Source organism: Prunus mume, linkage group LG5 (assembly GCF_029339155.1).
Source record: "Prunus mume cultivar Tortuosa linkage group LG5, ASM2933915v1, whole genome shotgun sequence".
Taxonomy (NCBI): domain Eukaryota; kingdom Viridiplantae; phylum Streptophyta; class Magnoliopsida; order Rosales; family Rosaceae; genus Prunus; species Prunus mume.
The window spans coordinates 3483972-3504584 of NC_142702.1; the positions used below are offsets into that span (position 1 = coordinate 3483972).

General features: G+C 38.3%; 3 protein-coding genes across 10 annotated transcripts; 1 reads left to right on the forward strand and 2 right to left on the reverse strand.

Moving 5' to 3' along the window:
• Window positions 1–576: 576 nt before the first annotated feature.
• Window positions 577–4948, reverse strand: LOC148916648 (large ribosomal subunit protein uL1c-like). The gene is made up of 7 exons (XM_089052223.1): window positions 4536–4948; window positions 3751–3930; window positions 3597–3651; window positions 2243–2370; window positions 1345–1428; window positions 1095–1220; window positions 577–999 (listed from the first exon to the last, which is right to left on the reverse strand). Exons 1-7 carry the CDS (start codon window positions 4893–4895, stop codon window positions 865–867), a joined length of 1068 nt encoding a protein of 355 aa, XP_088908349.1. The 5' UTR covers window positions 4896–4948; the 3' UTR covers window positions 577–864.
• Window positions 4949–7651: 2703 nt separating this feature from the next.
• Window positions 7652–12570, forward strand: LOC148916649 (protein RETICULATA-RELATED 4, chloroplastic-like). The gene is made up of 8 exons (XM_089051914.1): window positions 7652–8485; window positions 8722–8790; window positions 9847–9978; window positions 10066–10119; window positions 10208–10252; window positions 11155–11294; window positions 12181–12306; window positions 12395–12570. Exons 1-8 carry the CDS (start codon window positions 7925–7927, stop codon window positions 12441–12443), a joined length of 1176 nt encoding a protein of 391 aa, XP_088908040.1. The 5' UTR covers window positions 7652–7924; the 3' UTR covers window positions 12444–12570.
• Window positions 12571–12805: 235 nt separating this feature from the next.
• On the reverse strand, window positions 12806–19887 carry LOC103330663 (putative disease resistance RPP13-like protein 1). Of its 8 annotated transcripts, none has more exons than XM_089051911.1 (6): window positions 19729–19887; window positions 15255–19565; window positions 14401–14544; window positions 14127–14287; window positions 13521–13647; window positions 12806–13432 (listed from the first exon to the last, which is right to left on the reverse strand). In XM_089051911.1, the coding sequence occupies exon 2, from the start codon at window positions 19558–19560 to the stop codon at window positions 15328–15330; it is 4233 nt and encodes a 1410-aa protein (XP_088908037.1). In that variant the 5' UTR covers window positions 19561–19565; window positions 19729–19887; the 3' UTR covers window positions 12806–13432; window positions 13521–13647; window positions 14127–14287; window positions 14401–14544; window positions 15255–15327. The 8 variants fall into 8 exon arrangements, with proteins under 8 accessions (XP_088908037.1, XP_088908039.1, XP_088908034.1 ...); XM_089051913.1 differs by having other exon boundaries at window positions 13521–13615; window positions 14127–14298; XM_089051908.1 differs by having other exon boundaries at window positions 14127–14298.
• Window positions 19888–20613: the final 726 nt, after the last annotated feature.

The window sequence follows — 20613 nt, forward strand, 5'->3', positions numbered from 1 at the left end:
CAATTTTTGCCATCGTAGTTCTTGAGGGCAGCCATGTCTTGCTAGACGTCGAGGAGGCCGCCGGAGTTGGATCGATAGATGATCTCATCTGGAGTAGGACTCGAGTCGGCGGCACAGCAGAGGAAGGGTTGGTGTTGAAGGGTACGTAGTGGGCAGAGAAATGGTGGGTGTGGATTGTGTTGTGGTAGTGAGCTCCATCGTGACTGTTGCGACAATGGAGGATTGTGGAGGAAGGGGAGGGTTGTGGATGAATTTCCGAATTTACCCTCATTTTTTACAGAAAATTTAATGAGTTTGACGGAAGGACTAATGGTGCAACAAAACACCTAGTTGAGTAACATCTGCAACTAATAATTGAGTTCAATGACCCAAATGCAAATACCGATATAGTTGAGGGATCATTACTGCGAAAAACTCAATTAATATAAGGGGAAAACAGCACTGCGTAGCGGGCAAATTGGAGAATACCCCCTTTCTTCCAACCATGGGCAAATTGGAGAATACCCCCTTTCTTCCAACCATGGAGAATTTCCGCAGCCCAAGAACTGAGCATACACGACAGTAAAATCTCCCTCATTGACAAAAAATAAATAAAAAATCGAAAGTGAAGAGTTGATAATATTGATCACAAAATTAATACATGGCCTTTCTCACTCTCACTCAGGGTAGATGAGACTGTAATATGCTCTCTTTATGGGGGACAGTCTCAACCAAGATACAACATCAAGGTCACCCTCTCTCTCTCACACTTCATCCCCTTACTCTCCTACCATCTTTACTAACTACATTCGCAAAGTTTTGACAGTGGCACCTAAGAGGCTGAATGAACAATTTAAAGACAGCATGTACAGGTGTTAGTATTCTTCAATTTGTTGGAAGCTTGAAATCAAGCATCTCCCTTATATTTAACCGAATCGAAGGACCCATTGATGAGCAAATATGTGCACTTTTCCAGTAAACACCTTTCGCACCTGGTGGCTTATTTGTTTCTACCGATTTCTGTCAGGTAAAGCATAAGTAAAATTAAATTTCATAGTAAGTGGATTGCAATTCCAACAGCAATGGATATTGGGAAATTAAGGAGAAGAATATACCACTGCGGCAAGCAAGTTTATGAGAAGGTCTTCTTCAGGAAAGTCAGCTTTTCCAAAACGTAAATGAACTATACCAGTTTTATCTGCTCTGTATTCAACTTTCCCCTGCTTGAATTCTGCTATGGCCTGAAACAGAGAATATGATAAGGTCATTTTATACAGTAGCTAGGAACCAGTTAAATGTTCAGGGCTAGAAAGAATATCCCACAAGTGCAGAAAGAAAACTAAAACATTGAAATCCAAATCATACCTGAGGTATATTAGGAGTGACAGTACCAGCTTTCGGATTTGGCATGAGCCCTCGTGGTCCTAGAATCTTTCCTAGGCTAGCGACCTTTGACAAACATCAAAGACGATAAAATGTAACCGAATATCATAATTTCCAGCCATTATCAAGCACAGATACAGCATATACAAAATAGAAAGTAAAAAATTGTGAAAGTTAAGAACGCTGAAGACACCAGCTAGTCTAACGGAAGTCACCTTTTTCACTCCACAAGAACAAGTCACAAGGAAAAGCAGGCAGCACATATTGCTTTTCCTTAGGCAGCACATATTGCTTTTCCTTTCTTACTTTTAATTATTTAGTTTTGTGGCACGGGTGTCTAATTATGAGACGTATTTTGATGCCAATTTTTTATTCTTAATTTCACTTATGAATAACATGAACTTTACTACATCAATACAAATTAACATTATGACAGGCATTGTATTATTGTCCTCAAATGCATAAGCAACAAGTGAGAGCATTGTATGCTACAAATGTACAAGGCATTGTAGGGGTGGGGGTGGGATGGCGGGGGACATCACAAGATTTTGCACAAAAATAAACATGGATACTGAATACAACCAAACAATATTCGTCAGCATTTTATCATGCACATCAGGATTTAGATTTCAACTGACTAGTTTCTTTTTCTGCTGCAAAACTAGTCCTTATCATTTCAATCATAAACCCTAACTTTGTTGACCAAAAATCAAAAAAAGACCATAGTATTTTAGCTTTTACTCGACGTCCAGATGCCTACTGTATGTTATAAAAATCAAAATGATTACCATACTTCATTGTCAAATAGACATTGTTATATATATATATATATATATATATATATAAATATATTGATTAGACAAAATAATGAAGGCAACACCTTGGGCATCATATCTGGTGAAGCAATTAACTTGTCAAATTCCATGAATCCTTCTTTTATCTGTTGTATCAAATCATCTCCACCAACCAAATCTGCTCCAGCATTTTTTGCTTCATCAAACCTTTCACCTGTAGATATTAAAGAAGATAACCTGTGACAAGAAATACTATGAAAACCAAAAACCTTTCATTTTAAAATTATTGCAACTCACAGGAGCCCCGAGTGCACCTGCACACATGGATGCTTGTGATATAAAATGAGCTTGAGGGGGAGCAAAAAAGCTTAAGGAAGAAGAATATTTTTGAACAATATGAAAGGAAAAATATGAGAACCCAAACATTTGAGACTTTTAGATAAAGTATAAGGCGTACATAATCTTAGTATCATTCAAAAACTACAGCACATGTCTATTGAGGTTAATCTATGCCAGCTAATAATGAAACACCTAAGGTGCAATTTTGTAGATATAACACATATTTTTCATACAGGATTAAATCTACAGAAACCATATATCTGTATTTATATAAAATTAAATACAAACAAGCCAACGTGAAAAATTAACAAGCAACAGAACTGGAGCCAATTATAAGCTAAAGCAAGAAAGTGCAACATCTCCAACATCCTCAGTAACTACTTCCATTTTTTTCTTAAAAGAGGTGAGAAAAATCTTACAATTCCTAAGAGTAAATTTTAACCTCTTTTGGACCAAATGACTAAGAGATTGCCATGCCATCAGAGATAAAAAAAAAAAAAAGAATACGATAAATTGACTTAAAGAAAAAAAATGCTCCAATCCAATTTGAATTTCGAAGAGTGTGATACACTAGTTAGAAACCGACAGGTATAGGAAATTCACCAAGATTAGTGGCAGAAAAAGTCTCATTAATCATTTCAAGACCAGATCATTGAAGAAATGGGAATACTATACCCCCTCCAACTAATTCATTTGCACAAAGTCCCCTTCACAGAAGATGAAAACCATTTAGAGATGCCTAGATTCAGCCAAGCAAGCATTTCTTCTGTTCTTTTCAACCAAGGTAAAAGCATAATGAAAATAAAACCCCACTCAGTAAAGGTGTTACTTGTTCTTGCCTTGTAGGATTAATTGACAGAACAATTTACCTATAGAGAATAAGATAGCAGTTTCAAGAATAATAGATCTAGCTAATCCATGCTAATGCGGAAATTGTTTGCACAGTTATGCTCCTCTACTTTTCATTCTCTAGGTTGAAATTTCCAACTTGTATCCTCAGTAAGTTAAACCACATCTCCTTAGCTCATACTAAATGACAGATATATTTACTTTTTATCCATTAAGGACAATAGTACAAAGAGAAATTGAGAGAGTAACTACCTTGAGTAAGAACAGCCACTTTAACAGTCTGTCCAGTTCCCTTGGGCAGGTTTACCTAGGACAAGAATTCCATAACACATGAAAGAAAATAATGTACTGCTAAGCAGTTGATAAGCCTAAACATATTTCTAACTAACAAGATAAAAAAACTCACAGTTGCCCTTAGCTGTTGGTCATTATATTTTGGGTCAATATTGAGGCGGAAATGAGCTTCAGCAGTTTCTACAAATTTTGTATTGGTCATTTCTTTCAGTAAAGCTATTGCTGGCTGCAGCTCATACTCTTTTTTGGTTTCCCTCAATTTCTGAATTTCCAAGAATCTTTTGGACCTTGTCTGACATTTTGAACAGAAGACAATTGAGCGTTTGAATCAGTACTGACATCTTGGAAGAATGTAAAAACAGGACATTGCACGAATATAAATCAACTAAAACCAAATTACAAAAAATAACTTTAGGGGTTTCTTCAATCTTTAGAATTATACGAACAACAGAAAAACCATCAAACTTGAAGAATGTATGTATTATATTTGTAGAACCAGTGTCTTTTTCAAGACAATAACGTGACCTTACTTTACTCAATCAATCCTTCTAGAATCTGAAGAAGCATAACTTACAAAAAGTTAGTGACTATACTTCCTTACAGAATTCAACGAAGGGTTTTTCTGACACAATTTTTGAAGTGATAAGAAAGAAAAAACCCATTAATCCCATTTCTAAATGAATCGATATTCTTCAACAACAACAAAATTAAAGGTAAAAGAACAATACAAGAATCACTGGGCATACTTTGCTTCGATAAAAATGCAATAACTTCCGAAATTTAAATCCTGGAGCCTTAATGAAGACACACAAACAAGATAACCAAAAAAGAAAACAAATTTCGCCCCAAAAAATTGGGAAAACCAAGCTGGCAGAAGATAATGACGAAAATACTTACTCTGTCCCTCTTTAAAAGCAATGCAGCCTTCCCTTTCTTGGGCTTTGGAACAGCAACGGTAACAGAACTATCGCCTTTTACTTCTTCATCGTCAGCCACATCCTCAGCCACCTCTGCCTCAGCAGTCAAAGCAGTCGCTGCGACAGGGTAAGGCTCAGACTTGGCTTCCTTTAACAAACTCAAATTGACCCACTTGCTTGGTCTTCTCTCTCTAGGCCTCAAAACCAGTGGGCAGAGACAAAAAGTTTTAAAGAGCGGCTTGGGCTTGAAGGAGACGAGCGAGGGAGTGAAGTCTTGTGGGTGCACAGAGGAGGAGGCGTACGTTAGCATGAGGGATGAGGGTGTGGTACTAGTAGCCATTGTTGGAGCTCTCTGTCTCTGCAAATGAAGCCTTTGGAAAATTGCTATCTATCCATATTAGTTCGAGATAAGAGGTGGCTTTATTGTCTACTGTTTGATGGTAGACCGTAGTTCCCATCCGCAATAATGAATTAAAACATGAATAAAATTGTTCCATTATTTTTTTCCAAAAAGTAATTTAACAAAATTGGTTTTCTTTTCTTATTGACCAAAGATTTCGAATTTTTTCTAATTTTGCGGATATGGACTTAGCCAAAAATAAATATATAAACATTTGCCTTCTAATTTTTGGGGTTGAATTACTTGTGTTCTTGCCTTGCATAGATTTTGTTCTTATTAGTTTGTTTTTGGCCTATCTATCTCATGTTTTTAATTTCTCATTAACAGAATGGTAATGTGAATAATAATGTGTGTAGTGTGCTACTTGCACAAGCGCTACTCGGTAGCCTACGCGTGCTTGGCTAACTGTCGTTGGGCTTCTACCCGTTTCGTGGTTAACTAGCGGTAGTCTTCTTTCAAATCAGTATTCTGGCCGTGCAACTGATTGTTGTGCTCTTGGACCTTGGTCATGTCCACGCGCAATTGGTCGAGTTGAGCTTGTAAGTCGAACTCATTAGTCCTCTTCCTCATGGAGGATTCAGGATGAGGCGTGGCAAGTTGTGTGTCGAGGCTAGCATCACTCGACATCGAGATTCTAAGAGGTAAGGTGTCAAGGAGGCGAAACTGCCTAATGAGCGAGGAGTCCAGTATGGTTAGCAAAGGAGTGGGAAGTCAAGCAACGATTCCCATAAAAGGTGCTAAATTGTTGATGTCCAAAATTGGATACAACTTCTAAAGGAATTGATCTTCGAATATCGTGCCTCAGGGATTCTTCAGTAGTTGTTGATACCAAATATCCATAGGGCCTGCCAAAAAGAGTGCAAGAAATAAAGGCCCAAATTACTTGAGTAGATAATGAAATCCAAAACCAACATTTACCGTACCCATGTCTAAGGAGGTCTAAGAAGGGTAATAGAGGCCGAACAAACCCAGTTAAGGCCTACGCGGCCAAAAACCCATCACATAAAACCCTAACGCCTCCCCTTCGAGGCCTGCATATAGGAATTGAAGCGCTTAGAAAAGCACACCAAATCTTCCACTAACGCTTGCTTTCCCAAAAGAGAGAGACACACATCAAACCACCACTTATCGCACACTTAGAAGATGCCATGACATCGGCGACTCTTTAATCCCACATCGAAAAAGGACAATAGAAAGGTCCAACTTCCCTATATAAAAAGGAGCACTTTCCGCCTAAAAAATGGTAACATGAGTCTCCTCCATACTTGATTACAGTACTTTTGGATATATAACCTTCGTTGTGGGAAAAGACTGACTTAGGCATCAGAGGGTGGTTGGTGGACCCACCACCACTTCTTCAGTGATCTTTTCATGTTTTTCTTTCAAGAAGAGCAACCAACAATGACCACTCCAAGAAGGGGCAAAAATATACAAAAGTGCAGCCTCAAAACCTAATATGTCCTTAAGGAAGAGTTAACTCAGTTCGACTCACTCTGATTAGTTGAGCGATTTTTACGCATCAACAACAATCAAAGTGTTATATGCTAAAAGGGAAGATCAGTTAGACATTGGTATTGGTGTGATACATGCTGAAGGCACTCTGATGCTTAAATCATCTTAAATTTGGTATTTGAGACAATTGTAGGTGAGTAATGACTAGGGTAAAAATTGGTTACCTCATGTCTTTGAAATAGTGCTCTATTTTTATTTATTTATAAGTAAAAGGGTATGTTTGCACATTTCTTCGATATGAGGCTCTTGTCAATCACTATTGTGGTGACACATGTTCTGAAGTCGACATGGCAACCTCATTGATTGTTGGAGGCATGTCTCTCTGCGTATATCGTCGGCATGTAGACTGCTGAGTAGTTGGGGGACAACCACTCGTGTCTTGGTTGATTCGTGCTACCGATCAATGAGGGGCAAATTATCCCCTTCCGATTGGTAGGTTCTTCTATCAGTCTGCTGAATAGAGGATTTGTATAGTGACCCTTGTTGGGAGTTTTGTTATTTATAAGGTTTCCATAAGTATTTAAGCATACTTTACATGTGGTTAGGGTATGTTTTGTTATTTCAATTTATCAAATAAACTTTGAGGTTTCCTCATATCTTCTTAGTGGATTCCAAAATTATATGTTTTAGGCTAAAGTTTAGCCAATTAATTGTCATGATGCATCAATTGCCAAAAAATAAGGAAAAAAAAGAAAGAAGAAGCAGCAAAATGCCACCTCAATACACTAATGTGGCAACGTGGCGCCTATAGCCAATTCTTGGGAAAAAAAAAAAAAAACCTTTTAAAAAAAGGTCATGCATCGGTGCACATACCTCATTTAATTGGTGCTGTTTTAGTGAAAGCCTAAAAACATTGAACTAATTATAAGAGAATTCTTGAGAGAGTTAGCTGAGGCTGCTACATTGCAACAAATGTTTAATTGAAAACACATTGAACTTGAAATTTTAAAATTCCAAATTTGATACTTATTCTTATTTTCTTCTTTAAAGAATAAGTGCCATAAACTTTCAAGAGAGAATTTTTCACATGGACTTACTAATTTGACCCAGTTTACACAATAAATAATGGGATGACAGCAACTCCAATGTGTGATTCTCTTTTGAGCAAAGATTAAATTATAATTTCATTTTGGTCCACAAAAAAAGTCTTCAGAACATTCATCAAAACCAAAATAAATAAAAATAAATAAATAAAACACGAAGAAGACCAAGACCAGTTGGGGAGAGAGAGAGAGAGAGAGACCATATGTGAGGACAGGAAGACGCAGGAAGAGTCTGTTAAGGCTCGTGTGATCGATCATCTACTCCATTCTTCCACCCCCAACCAAAATCACACCAACCCAATTCTCTGAATTAAATTCACACTTGCCCCTTCTCTTCTAACTTCAACATTCCCTCTCTGCTTCTTGAAAGAAAGAGAGAGGGAGGAACTGAAAGCAAGCAAGCAAGAACCAACAATGGCAGCAGTCACCAGCTTCTCCAACTTCTCCACTACCCAAACTCTCTTTCTCTCTTCACCAAACAACCCTCAGCATTTCTCTATATCCCCAAAAAGCCTCTCTCTCACTCTCATTTCCCGCAGTAAAGTCACCACAACTCCCTCCGTCTCATTCACCACCCCCCGCCTCACCCGCTTCTCCTTCATCGCCAGCTCATCCGCCTCATACGGCGGTGACCCCCCTCCTGGCGGCGGGGTAGGCGGCGGAGGTAACAACAATAACAATCAGGGCAACGGTGGCGGTGATGACGGCGGTGAGGACCGGGAGCGGAACAAGGTGGAGGCCGTGGCGGCGATAGCGGAGGCGGGGCGGTCGTCGGAGAGCCTGCCCAAGGACTTGGTGGCGGCAATAGAGGCGGGCCGTGTGCCGGGGTCTATTGTGAGAAGGTTCTTTGAGCTGGAGAAGTCAGCGGTGTTCAGGTGGCTGCTTGGGTTTGATGGGTTTAAGGAGCGGTTGCTTGCGGATGACTTGTTCTTGACTAAGGTTGCTATAGAGTGTGGTGTTGGAATATTCACCAAGGTCTGTGCTTCTTCTAATTTGCTAACTTCTAATCTGATAAAGTTATAGAAAAGGTGAAATCTTGACCGTTGATCCATACTTTGGCATCTACAATTCTTATTTGGCGCCTCAATGGAAATGGTGGCTCTGTTATGCATTGGATATCTTTTAACTTTTGAATATTGAATACAAATCAGAGTATCTGCTATGTATAGGTAGGTGTAAGCTGAGCTCTTTCCATGTTGCTCGTTTTTCAGACTGCTGCAGAGTTGGAGCGGCGCCGCGAAAATTTTACCAAAGAGCTGGATTTTGTTTTTGCGGATGTGGTACGCCTCTCATATAAATAAGATCTTTGATTTTGTTGTGCTGCAGAACGGAAAACTATTGCCTCCAAACTAAGTAATTTTCATTAGCTCCATAGATGAATAGCTTTTACAAGTGATGTTTGTATAATTGGGCTGAGCGACAGTGTAACAGTAAGAAACACTGTCGGAATCTGGGATATGTCATATGATATAAATATTAAAAATAAATAAGTTCAACTCGGAAAATCTGCCTTTCAGTTGAGTTTTGGGTTGTGAATTGGAATGGATGCAGAAAACTATCTTTGGGAATATTGAGCTCAATGCCAACTCTTGGTAGCAACCTTTGTGCAATTTGTGCGCTTCCAATTACAGAATCACTAAATGGTATTCGTGTCTTCGGTCATTTTCCTTTGAATAGGAGTTGCTTGATTGTAGGATCCTCAGTTTCCACTCTTGTGTTTTTCTTTCCTTGCATCCTTGCAACTTGATTCTAGGTGTCTTTTTATATTCGTATGATCCTTTTATTTATTTTTGGTTGGCATTTCTGCTATCTGTGCTCTAAAACTGAGCCTGCTTTGTGGGAACTTTAGTTAATTGACTGGTTTGAATTGTTTGCTTCAATTGGAAATTGGACTTACTTAGAATTTGTTAATGGGGTTGCAATGACAATATCAACTGTGTTTCTGAAGTAGAGTTATAAATTGCGGGGATTACTTATCATTTAATTGCATTTTACTAGTAGGACCTGGTGCAATGTACATCATTTAAATTTGTTTACTCATTTGATTACTTCCCCATACTTTCAGAAGGCTTATTAATCTCAAAGGAAAGTTCCTTTTCTAGTCATAAGCTTTCATATATGCTAAACTTTGTGTTAAACTTGGAGTGCAAAAGATCTGCAGCACTTCTTCAACTTTGTAACAACTGGAAGTTTTCCTCAATTTTGATGATAGCTGATGTGTTTCGTTTACCATTTCATGCTATCTATTTCTGCCTTTTTTATCTGTTGGGTTTCTGGTTTCTATTTGTTGCACCTTTTCGCAGCCTTACTGTTAATATATATTTTTTAAATCTCAGGTGATGGCCATTATAGCCGATTTTATGCTTGTTTGGCTTCCTGCTCCTACTGTTTCACTTCGACCTCCTCTTACTGTCAGTGCGGGGCGTCTTGCTAAGTTCTTCTATGGGTGTCCTGATAATGCTTTTCAGGTTAGTGCTTGCTTCATTATTTTTGGCCTTTTAAGTTGCCACTTTGTCATATGACTATAACAAGCGAGTCATCACTCCTGTCTGCAGGTAGCTTTGGCTGGAACATCTTACTCACTCTTACAGAGAATAGGTGCAATAGTGGTATGTGCTATCTAACAGTTTAGCAGTCATGTTCATGTCTCATAGTGGTACGTGCATTGAGTTTAAAGTATTTTGATCTTTTATTCAGAGAAATGGAGCTAAACTATTTGCAGTCGGGACTGGTGCATCTCTGGTGAGTGAAATTTTCAGCAATAACCAAATACTTTCCATACCTATTTAACCCTCTTTAGCTAACTCATTATATTATAGAGCATGTACGCATTAATTTAATGTTGCATCAATCATTACAACATTGATGAACAATTCTGTACAGGCCTGGGTTTGTTATATTCTGGTCATATTATTGGGTCTCCAATACTAACCCTAAAGTATCTTCTGCATGTTGTATTGGAACACTTATACAACATGCATCATAAGCAAGGCTAGATTTTCCTTTTACTTAGCCATAAAAAATTAAAAAAAATTAATTGATGAGAATATTGTATTTAAAGCCCTGAAGCATCATGCTATGCAGGAAAGACTATATCAACTTTTGCTCAGCCACATAAACTAACTCTACTAGCAAATTGTATTGAAATATAGGATACTTATGTAGTATATGCCTATCAAAATGATTCTTTACTGAGCGTTATAATCCTCGACTGTTTCTAATTTAATGATAGTGTACCATTGATTTGAATTTTGTATCAACGTTCAACAATAACAGAGATGTAGATTTTTTTCTCCAAATAATATACAAAGGCACAAGCTTCTCCAACCAGTCTTATAAATGAATTATGAGGCTCTAGTGTGCTTTATTGCCAAAGTATATTTCATTTTCAATTACTGTCTAAAATATTATATGTATTTAGTGAAAGAAATGGGAGTATTGGTACATTACTAGATTGTTTTTGTCTTGTGTTATAAGTTTTTCATTGTAGAATGCACATATGAAATCTGCTTCCCACTCATGTAATGGCTATACAGGTGTCATGATGTTATGTGGTTCCCAGTTTGTTATATGGTTGACAGTTTCAGTAGGCTAGTAGCCGTTTGGTGTCATATGACTGTTTACAACTTTTCAATTTCTTTTAGGTTGGTACGGGTGTAACAAATGCATTGATTAATGCACGAAAAGCTATCGATAAATCTTTTGCTGGTGAAGCAGAGGATGTTCCCATATTATCAACTAGTGTTGCCTATGGAGTTTATATGGCAGTTTCTAGCAATCTAAGGTACACAGATTTTCTGCAGATTTAAGTAATCTATTTATTATTTACTCTAACCTTCATGAACTGTCAGCATAGACCATTAACAAACTTTTCAAGACTGACTGAAGAAACTTGGTATTTTAAAGAGTAACTATCATATCCATGGAGAACAGTATCTATCCAAAAAAACCATTTGTGGAATTTCTGGATGGTACCGGGCCTTTCTAGGTATCGAGAAGCTTTTTATCCTAAGAGCACATGGGGAAAAGAGAAACAAGCTCTTCTAACTATATGAATCCATATATAGTCTCCAAGAACATGTTGACAGAAGAAACCCTTTATAAAATTCATACACCAGTTATTCCTGTGGAAAGACAAGTGCCACCATAAACATGTCTTAAAAAGAAACTCTTTAACCTCTCAAAATAGAACAGTTATTTATGTGAAAGGACACATGCTTACCATTATTCCAACAATGGATACAAGATGTGCTGCAGCAGAGTAAGGATCTGCAGAAGACACCTTGAAGAAGGAAATCTTTTGTTTACCATTATTTAGCTTTATGTACATAATTCTGTGTTTTTTGATTGAGGGAAAAAAAAAAAGCCAATGCTATGATATATGTTGGCCTTTAGAAAATTCTATATATCAATTGTCTACCATACGGAAATTCCTTTTTAGGCAAGATAATTGATGTTGGTTGGATAGTGGGGATTAAAGAAACATGCATCCCATCTTTAAGAGAAGGGCTAAGAGATATCCTGATTATTTCATTGACTTATTATTTCATTTGGCAATGACACTACTATTTAATCATTGCTCATAAATAGTTGAGGCTAGTCAGAAATGATAATAATTTATTTTTGTTACTATTGGAAACATGTATAATGATATACCTTTTGTTTTAAAGGTACCAAGTTCTCGCTGGAGTAATCGAACAACGAATTCTAGAACCCTTGCTACACCAACACAAGATTATACTGAGTGCAATTTGCTTTGCTGTTCGAACAGGCAACACATTCTTGGGGTCCTTGATGTAAGATCTGAGTTCTCCTTGAATCTCATTATGTAAGTTGGTTGTGTTTTCCTCTTCAATTCTCATGATTCTTTATATTGTGGAACAGGTGGGTTGATTATGCACGGTGGGTTGGAATTCAAAAGATACGAGATTAGAGCATAGGATAGATTATATGATTGTTGTAAGTAATTTTATTTTTGTGTGGATATTGATTTTGTTTATGGAATTACAGTGTGGTAACCTTTCGATAAAAATGCAAGAGATGGGCATTTAGAAAATAAACTAGCAACCACGAGATATCACCTATATATGCTTCCATCGTGGTGGGGTGGACAATCAGACCAAGCATGGTCTTTGCCAATTAACCCATTTGTTTTCTTTATTTCATTTTTGTTTAAATATTGGCGTATACAGATTATAATAGTCTAGACAGATAATTGAACTCTTAGAATGTCATATTATCCCCATTTGTAATCCAAATGGCCGTAGATTCATCCATCATATATAGAATCTCTTATTGATGAACTGTTTACTGGTGAATGTCACTCATAAAAATGGTAAGGACAAGCATAAACATGTCAACTCAGCTCAACATATTCCTGATGAGCCAAAAGAAACAAAGAAAACAACAAACAATGAAGATGTCAGCACAACCAAATTGGTCAACAACAATTCAGTGCCTAAACAAGGGTGCATATCTTATTTGATTGAGGACGGAAAAAGAATTCTGTATATGAATATGTAATATCTCATTGCTTGCTGGCGAGGCGGGTTAGGCCAGGGCAGTGAGCTTGCCTCATTGCACCAAAGTTCAAATTCTCCTCCCCGCAGACTATAGTCTGTAAAATTTGTATAAAAAAAAAACCTGTCTCATTGTTTGCTATTCCTTCTCATGTTTACAAATGCCTAGTGAATTGACATGACCCAATAAAACAATCCTTCTTGCTTTGATAGGCAGAATATTTAAAGCAAATGGTTGTCCAAAGAACTGACGAAACTCTCATAAATATCTTTCTTTGAGTCCTTTTTGCAGCACTGTCACCTACTGCTGCAAAGGAAGAGGATTCTGCTGTTGAAATTTTGAGTTTGGGCCTATTTAACTCCCATTGCTGCTGAAAGTAGCAAAGGATGGTTTCAACTCTTTCTGCAAAGAGGACAATATCATTGTAGGCGTCACACTCGAATCAAGGAGCAAGCAAAACATCTAGAGAGAAAAAGAGCATGAGCCATACGAGTTTACTATTCCCCTGCAGTGGTTTCTTGAGAAGCTTGAAGGGATGGGAGTTTGAAGACTATTCTGGCACAACACAACATCCGCTTCTGTAATCTGTATATAGCATCCAAATATTGAAAGCGTTCCTGCCAATGCAGAAGCGCATTCTTTAAACAAAACACGGCAACCTCACTTGTATTTTTCAGCATGATTCAAAAGATAATTTGGTAAATCATCAAAATAAAGATGAGGCTTAGTTGCACATATAATATGTCAGCGCAACTATCAAGAATTTGTCACAAGTGTCTGGCAGGTTCAGTCGATATTTCTGTTTAAAAGAACAAAGAACAATTGGTTACTGGATGTCCTTCAAAAACTGAAGTCGTCCCAACCAAAAATTGTAAAGGGGTCAGGGTTCAAATCTTCAGTTAAGATTAAGTAAACCTACTAACTTGAATAAAAGGCAGAGAATTATGAAAAACATAAACATTGTAGCCAAGCAAAAAAAAGAAAGAAAAATATGGGTAAAAGTTTTCTCAGTAGAGAAATGGCAAAATATTACAAGGCAAACCAAATGGCAAAATATTAAACATCTGAAACTTGCAACAGAAAGATAGTGATTTACCATCTTCAGTTGATGTTAGCACGATATGAAATGACCTTGTTGCTATCCAGTCCTTTCACAGCTCTTCACCCTGCAGCTCCGGAAGTAAGAGAGGCAGTCCCTTCTTTCAACCCTCTCACACTGGACCAGACATCATGTGTGGACTGGCTTAAATGCACTCCCTGTATTTATTCTATTGGATGAGAAACTAAGTCATATTTCAATGTGTCACGGTCATGCCTTAGTGAAAATGAAGAATATAGTAACCATGAGATGTGGTGTGGTGGTAGCTCACCTCATCCCTTAACCATGAGGTTGGGAGTTCGATCCCCGCCCATGGGAATGGAGCACATTTCGTGGCAAGCTGTTTACCTCCTTTGGGAGAGCTCCCGCAGCGAAAGGGATTAGTCACTGCTGTCGGCGGTGGACACCCTTGGGTCTAACCAAAAAAAAAAAAAAAAATGAAGAATATAGTGATTGAAGAAGTCAAGAGTGTACAATAGCATAAAGCAAGAACTAGAACCAGCAAATCAGTAAATTACTCTCTTTTTTTAATTTTATAAATGAAACCACTAATTGGCGCTGGTGATTTAGATATTTTATATAAATTATGCTTGATGGGGTGACCTTCCTCTTCTTCATGTTATATATTAATTCCAGCCTCAACACTTCTGTCTTTCCAAATTCCTGTCCAAATGAACCCTATAATTAACATTATGATTATTTAACTCTCAGATATATATATATATATATATATATTTTAATCTGAGCTATAACAATATTGTTTCTTTTTTTTTCCTTTTTTTTTGTACAATTATATTATCCATATGCTATATATTAACTATAATATAAGAGCATCTATAATCATGCTTCTTATTTTTTCAGTTAAAATTTAGCTAAAAACACACAAAAGTTATTTTAGGAGCATCTATAAAATTTGAACTCCAATCATACTCCCTAATTTAGAGAATCATAAATATGTAGTTATTTTTTAATTCAATATGATTGGTCTCCTTATTTGGTCAACAATTTGCTTTTCTTTTCAGGGATCTCTCGACATTATAAACTACTCGCAATAATATGCCAGAAAAGGAGTCTCACCATAAAGAGTACAGGGAAAGTGTTGATAATGTTTGAAATTTGAACTACCTGGGGAGAGTGAGAGTCGGAGTTGACCATGTCCATCTGTGGGTGTGGGTTCTCGTCATCTTCAAACCGTCTTCTAATCCCTTATATCTATGCGGGGGATGTGGGATATTTTGGGCAGGTATCGTCCTTTACTTCCAGGCTGGCATTTATCTTTTAGCAGGGGACATCGAATGATATCAAGTCGCCTCAGTGAAATAGGCAACCCCTCCACTGGAATAGATGCCAGCTTTTGACAATTCCAGAGTTTAAGAGATCGAAGAGAGGTGAGGGATTGAAAGCCCTTGCTGCTCAGTTTCTTCAGATTTGGGAAGCCCCAAATTGAAAGATCAGTGAGAGATTTGGGGAGCAGCATCTCCATCTCCATCTCCCTGTAACTGTCGGGTGGAAATGACACCACACTTGGGTCTTCACCACTGATGGACAAGCTTGTAAGAGAGGCGAGCCTGTGCGACAACTCCCACATCGGCTTACAATTCTTGATTCCGCAGATTGTAAGTGATGTTAGGTTGGGGGGAAAGGAAGTGAAATTTAAACCTTCACCGTAATCAATATTCAATTCCTGAAGACAGTTGAGATTGCGCATGTCCGGTAACATCTCCAATTTGTTGCAATTTCTGATGCAGATTTCTCTCAGGCTGGAGGCGGCTGTTGTTGTTGGCGAAGGCAAACCCTCACCACTCAGGCTCGGGATGGAAACCAGACTCCCACAACCATAAATATCTAAAGATTGAAGATTGGTGAGGTGGCATAGGCCCTCCGGTAAGGATTTCAGATTTGGGCAAGACCAGATCCTAATATATTCAAGACAATAATTAGTGTTGTCGTGGGCTAACCCATCGGACGTTATTAACTGCAGCTCTTTACAACCGGATATGTGAAGGCCTTTAAGCGACCTGGGAAACAACTGGGCTCTCAATGATAACGACGTTAGAGAATCACATCTCTGTATTTCCAAGTGCTCAAGAGAAATAGGAGAAGAAGAGGAAGACGAAGAACTATCCTCCTCTTTCTCTACTAATGATTTCAAACTTTTACACTCTTCAATCTCTATTCTTCTTAGATTTGAGGGAATCTGGTATTTTGCAAAATACAGCAACGAATCACACTCCTCAATCCTTATGACTTCAAGGGAAGGAGGCAGACCAACATCTGGAAAAGAAACCAGACTTGAGCATCCAACTATGTCAAGTCGTTGAAGAGCCGTTAGGTGATGCAACCCTTCTGGTACCTTCGAAAGACTTGCACACTTGTTTAATTGTAGATATTTAAGCTTGCAAGTCAATATTTGCAATTGCAGCAACTCCTCTGCTTCTTTTCCCAGCTTTTCAAGGAGGGAAGAGTTGCCTTCAATAACCAAACGATGAAGAGAAATCAAGTGTTGCAATACTCTATCCTCATTCTTCAGTGAAGATGTCAGCTCCTCACATCCTCCAATCTCCAAATCAGCAACCTTCCTTAATCCTTTGGTGAATTCCCCTGTTTGGAACCTCACCTCTGAAATATTTGAAAGTCTCAAGGAATTTAATAACTCAAACTCAACGCCACTTGTCTTCACCACCGCTTTGCAACCGTCGATGTCTAATCCACCAATTTGTTTATAATTGGAAATTGAAATCACCAATTCCTCGCATTTAATAATTGTAAGTCTTGCTAAAGAATCAAGGTTCTCTGGCACCTTACCCTCCAATTGAGGACAATTTCTGATTGAAAGCAATTTCAAGCAAGGGAAAACCTGATCTTGTGCGAAAGGAAGCCATTTCTTCCAGTTGGGCATATTTGACAACTGGAGATCCTCCAGTACTGGAAAAGGCAAGCTACTCTCTCCATAAAACTCAGGACCAACACTTTCCACTGCAGTCATTCCTGTAATATAAAGCCTTTTGAGTGAAGGCAACTGTCCAAGTGGTGGCAAGATTTTGCACTTCTCACACTTGTTTAAGCTTACCTTAACCATAGTAGAGAATAAACGGTCTCCAATCCATGCTGAAAACTTTAGTCCAGCATAACCGCTGATGCTGAGAAATTTGACCATTCTATGAGGTTCTAATCTGTCAAGCACGCCTAATTGCGTTTCTTGTGTGTTATCCGACCATTCTAGCACCAATTTATCTACTCTCTCCTTGGATTTTAAGTCGGCCTTCCGTGCATCCTCAGCATCGATCACATTCTCCAACCTTGAGAGTGATAATCTCCCTCGGAGATGGGATAGGGATCCTATCTCTCTTATCCCTGATTCATCACTACCTTTACCCACCACAAAATTAGGCAAAGATTGTAGATTTGTTAATCGGCCTAGTTGCGGAGGCATTGGTTTCAGTGAAGATACACTTGAGTTTTTGAGATGACGCAGATTCACCAGATTCCTCAAGTTGATAGGTAGTGCCTCCAAATAATAACAATCTTCCAATATCAGTGTCTGTAAGTTGAAAAGAGTGGTTGTTGATTCAGGCAAACTTTTTATCCATGTGTGAGAAAGATCAAGATACCGCAGATACTTCAAATTACCAATTGAATTTGGCAGCTCAGTTACTTTATAGCCATTGAGAGAAAGCACCCGCAAGTATTGCAATTTTGGCAATAAATCAAAAGTAACCTTACGACTTAGATAATTCGAAGGATAATCACCTGAAAGTGGTAGAAAAGTTCGCAAATGTTTCACTTCAGAAAATGCCTCAAATCTTTTAACCACGTCATACTCACCGGAAATGTAGGAAGCATGGCGGGCCTTCGTAAAACATCCAAGTTGTACATGATCGCTATTCTGCTTATCCTCCAATCTAACACAAATATCTCCTGCTGCCCACTGTGCCAAACCAACAACGAGGTCATGCATTACATATTTTGAATTGTTTTTGCTTGATTTCTGAAATAATGACCTCGATAAGAGCTCCTGAAAATAATCAGTTCCTAAATCTTCCATTTGCTTATTATGTTCTGGTTGTGGTTGAATCAAACCCTCTGCCATCCACAGAAGAATCAATTGCTGCTCACAAAATTCATAGTCATTTGGAAGTATCGAACAATAGGCAAAGCATCTTTTCAAATGTGAAGGAAGATAGTGATAGCTTAATCTTAATACTGGAAGTATGTCACGCTCATTTGATAGACTCCATAATTTGTTGTTCAATATTTCCTCCCATTCATTCATCTCTTTACGAAGTAAAAGGCCGCCAAGAGTCCTAGCAGCCAAAGGCAATCCACTGCATTTTGCAACAATTTTCTCCTTCAGTGACTCGAAATTTGGTGGTATATCTCTGTTAGCATTCCTGAATGCATGCTGCTCAAATACTTCAAAACAAACGTCATTTGACATAGGCTCCAATTTATGAACTAGAGTGCCAGCTCCCATCATTTTCGAAACTTCTGCATCACGGGTTGTCACAATTATCTTGCTTCCTGCTGCTCCATCGCGAAAGGGGGACTGCAGTTTCATCCATAGACCATAGCTACATGTGCCCCAAACATCATCTAAAACAATTAAAAACTTCTTCCCCGCTAATTCCTTATGCAGATAATGTTGAACTTGATTGAAATCTTCTGTTGGATAGTGTTTGGATGTGACTGCTGCGAGAATTTGCTTTGTCACTCTTTCTAGGTTGAAGTCATCAGACACGCATACCCAAGCAGTCGGTTTAAATTGCTGGGTTGCATCAATTTCATTGAACACTTGTGCAGCAAGTGTTGTCTTTCCGACTCCAGCCATACCAACAATGGCAACTACATCGAAATTGACGGCACCACGCTCTTGTTTCGACATAAATTCCACGACCCTCCTTTTGTCTTCGTCCCTTCCAATCACAGGTCCATCTGGTTGACTGGAACTGGGAGGTAAATTTTGACGTGCCTTAGTGGACGACGTCGTCCCAGTAATGATATTCAAACTAAGCTGGTCCTTTCGGTGAGATATGTCTTGTAAACGCTCAGTAATCTTCTGTATTTCTGAGTTCATTTTGTAGTTGAAAACACCATTAGGGACGGAGTTCCAGACCCTTCTTGCGGTGCCGGCATAATGTCCCTGCTCTATCTCCCGTTTGAGCATTTTAGTAGCATATTTGTCCAATACGTCTTCCACGTCATAAGCCAAGTCCCTGAGATCATCCAGCCAAAGCTTCAGCGGCTTGCTCTCCGTGATTAGTTGCCTCTCCTCAGCCTCATTCAGAACCGCTCCAATTGCAGACAAGGTGGCAGTCCATTTCTGCAGCTTTTGGTCGACGCCCTTTATGAGTCCAAAGTACTTGAACACCTCACGACGCGCCATCTTGTCGACCAGCACTTGAAGGAATGCCACAAGATAAGCCTCTCCCATAGTTTCTGAAGAGAAGCGAGCAATCAAAGAAAATGTAAGGAGTTGTTTCTTGAAGCAGCTTGATTAGAAATGCATCAAAGAAAAGGAATTCTGAGCAGATAAAATAAAAAACAAGAAACTAAAAGAAACAAAAAACAAAAGGCACCAAACAGAATAAATCAGAAGTACCTGTAGTTGAAGTATATGATATATATCAGCAGCAGATTTCTTCACGAATTGCCGAAGGTGTCGCAATGAACAAGAAGGAAAATTCAAAGGCAATACACAGTTACACACTTTTAGAACCAAAGAGATCAAGAGAGCCAGAACAAAGACATAATAAATATGAAGATGGATTAAACGACAAAGTCTGGGGTTAAAAACACAAAAGAGAAGAAAATAGTATTCGTCGTCTGATAGATAAAGAAAACGCAATGCAAATTCCCCAAGACTTTTTATCCTGCCGACACCAAAGTTACAGAAATTACTGTGTTTGATTTTTGGATTCCTTTAACTGCTGCCACCAGCACGTTACATAGAAAAAGTAGAAAGCTTTTTTTTTTTTTTTTGGGTGAAAAGGAAAAGTGGAAGCTGATAATTGAGTTTTGAATAGTGTGTCTAGTATAATGGCCGGGCTCCAGCTCATGCTGCGTCCTTTGCCTGATTATGTTTGATTCTGACATGGACTTTTTTATCTTTTGTCCAGCCACATATTTTGATTAAGGGTTAATTACAGTAGACGTCCTTAAATTTGGTCTCTATTTGCAATTGGATCCGTGAATTTTTTTTTCCGACAATTACATCCGTTAACTTGATAAATAGTTCCAATTAAGAGCATCCACAATAGAGAGGTGTATATAGAGGTGTATGTTAAATATACATAAGTCACCGTAAAATCGCTCCAATTGGGAGATGTAAATAGATGTAAATATACATCATCACCATGAGGATGTAAAATAAAATGTATATTTACATCTATTTTTACATCCTCGCATGCGCAGACCACTCAAGAAAAAAGGAAAAATAAAAAAATCAAATAAAAGTGAGACCACACTACACCCCCGAATTTACAAT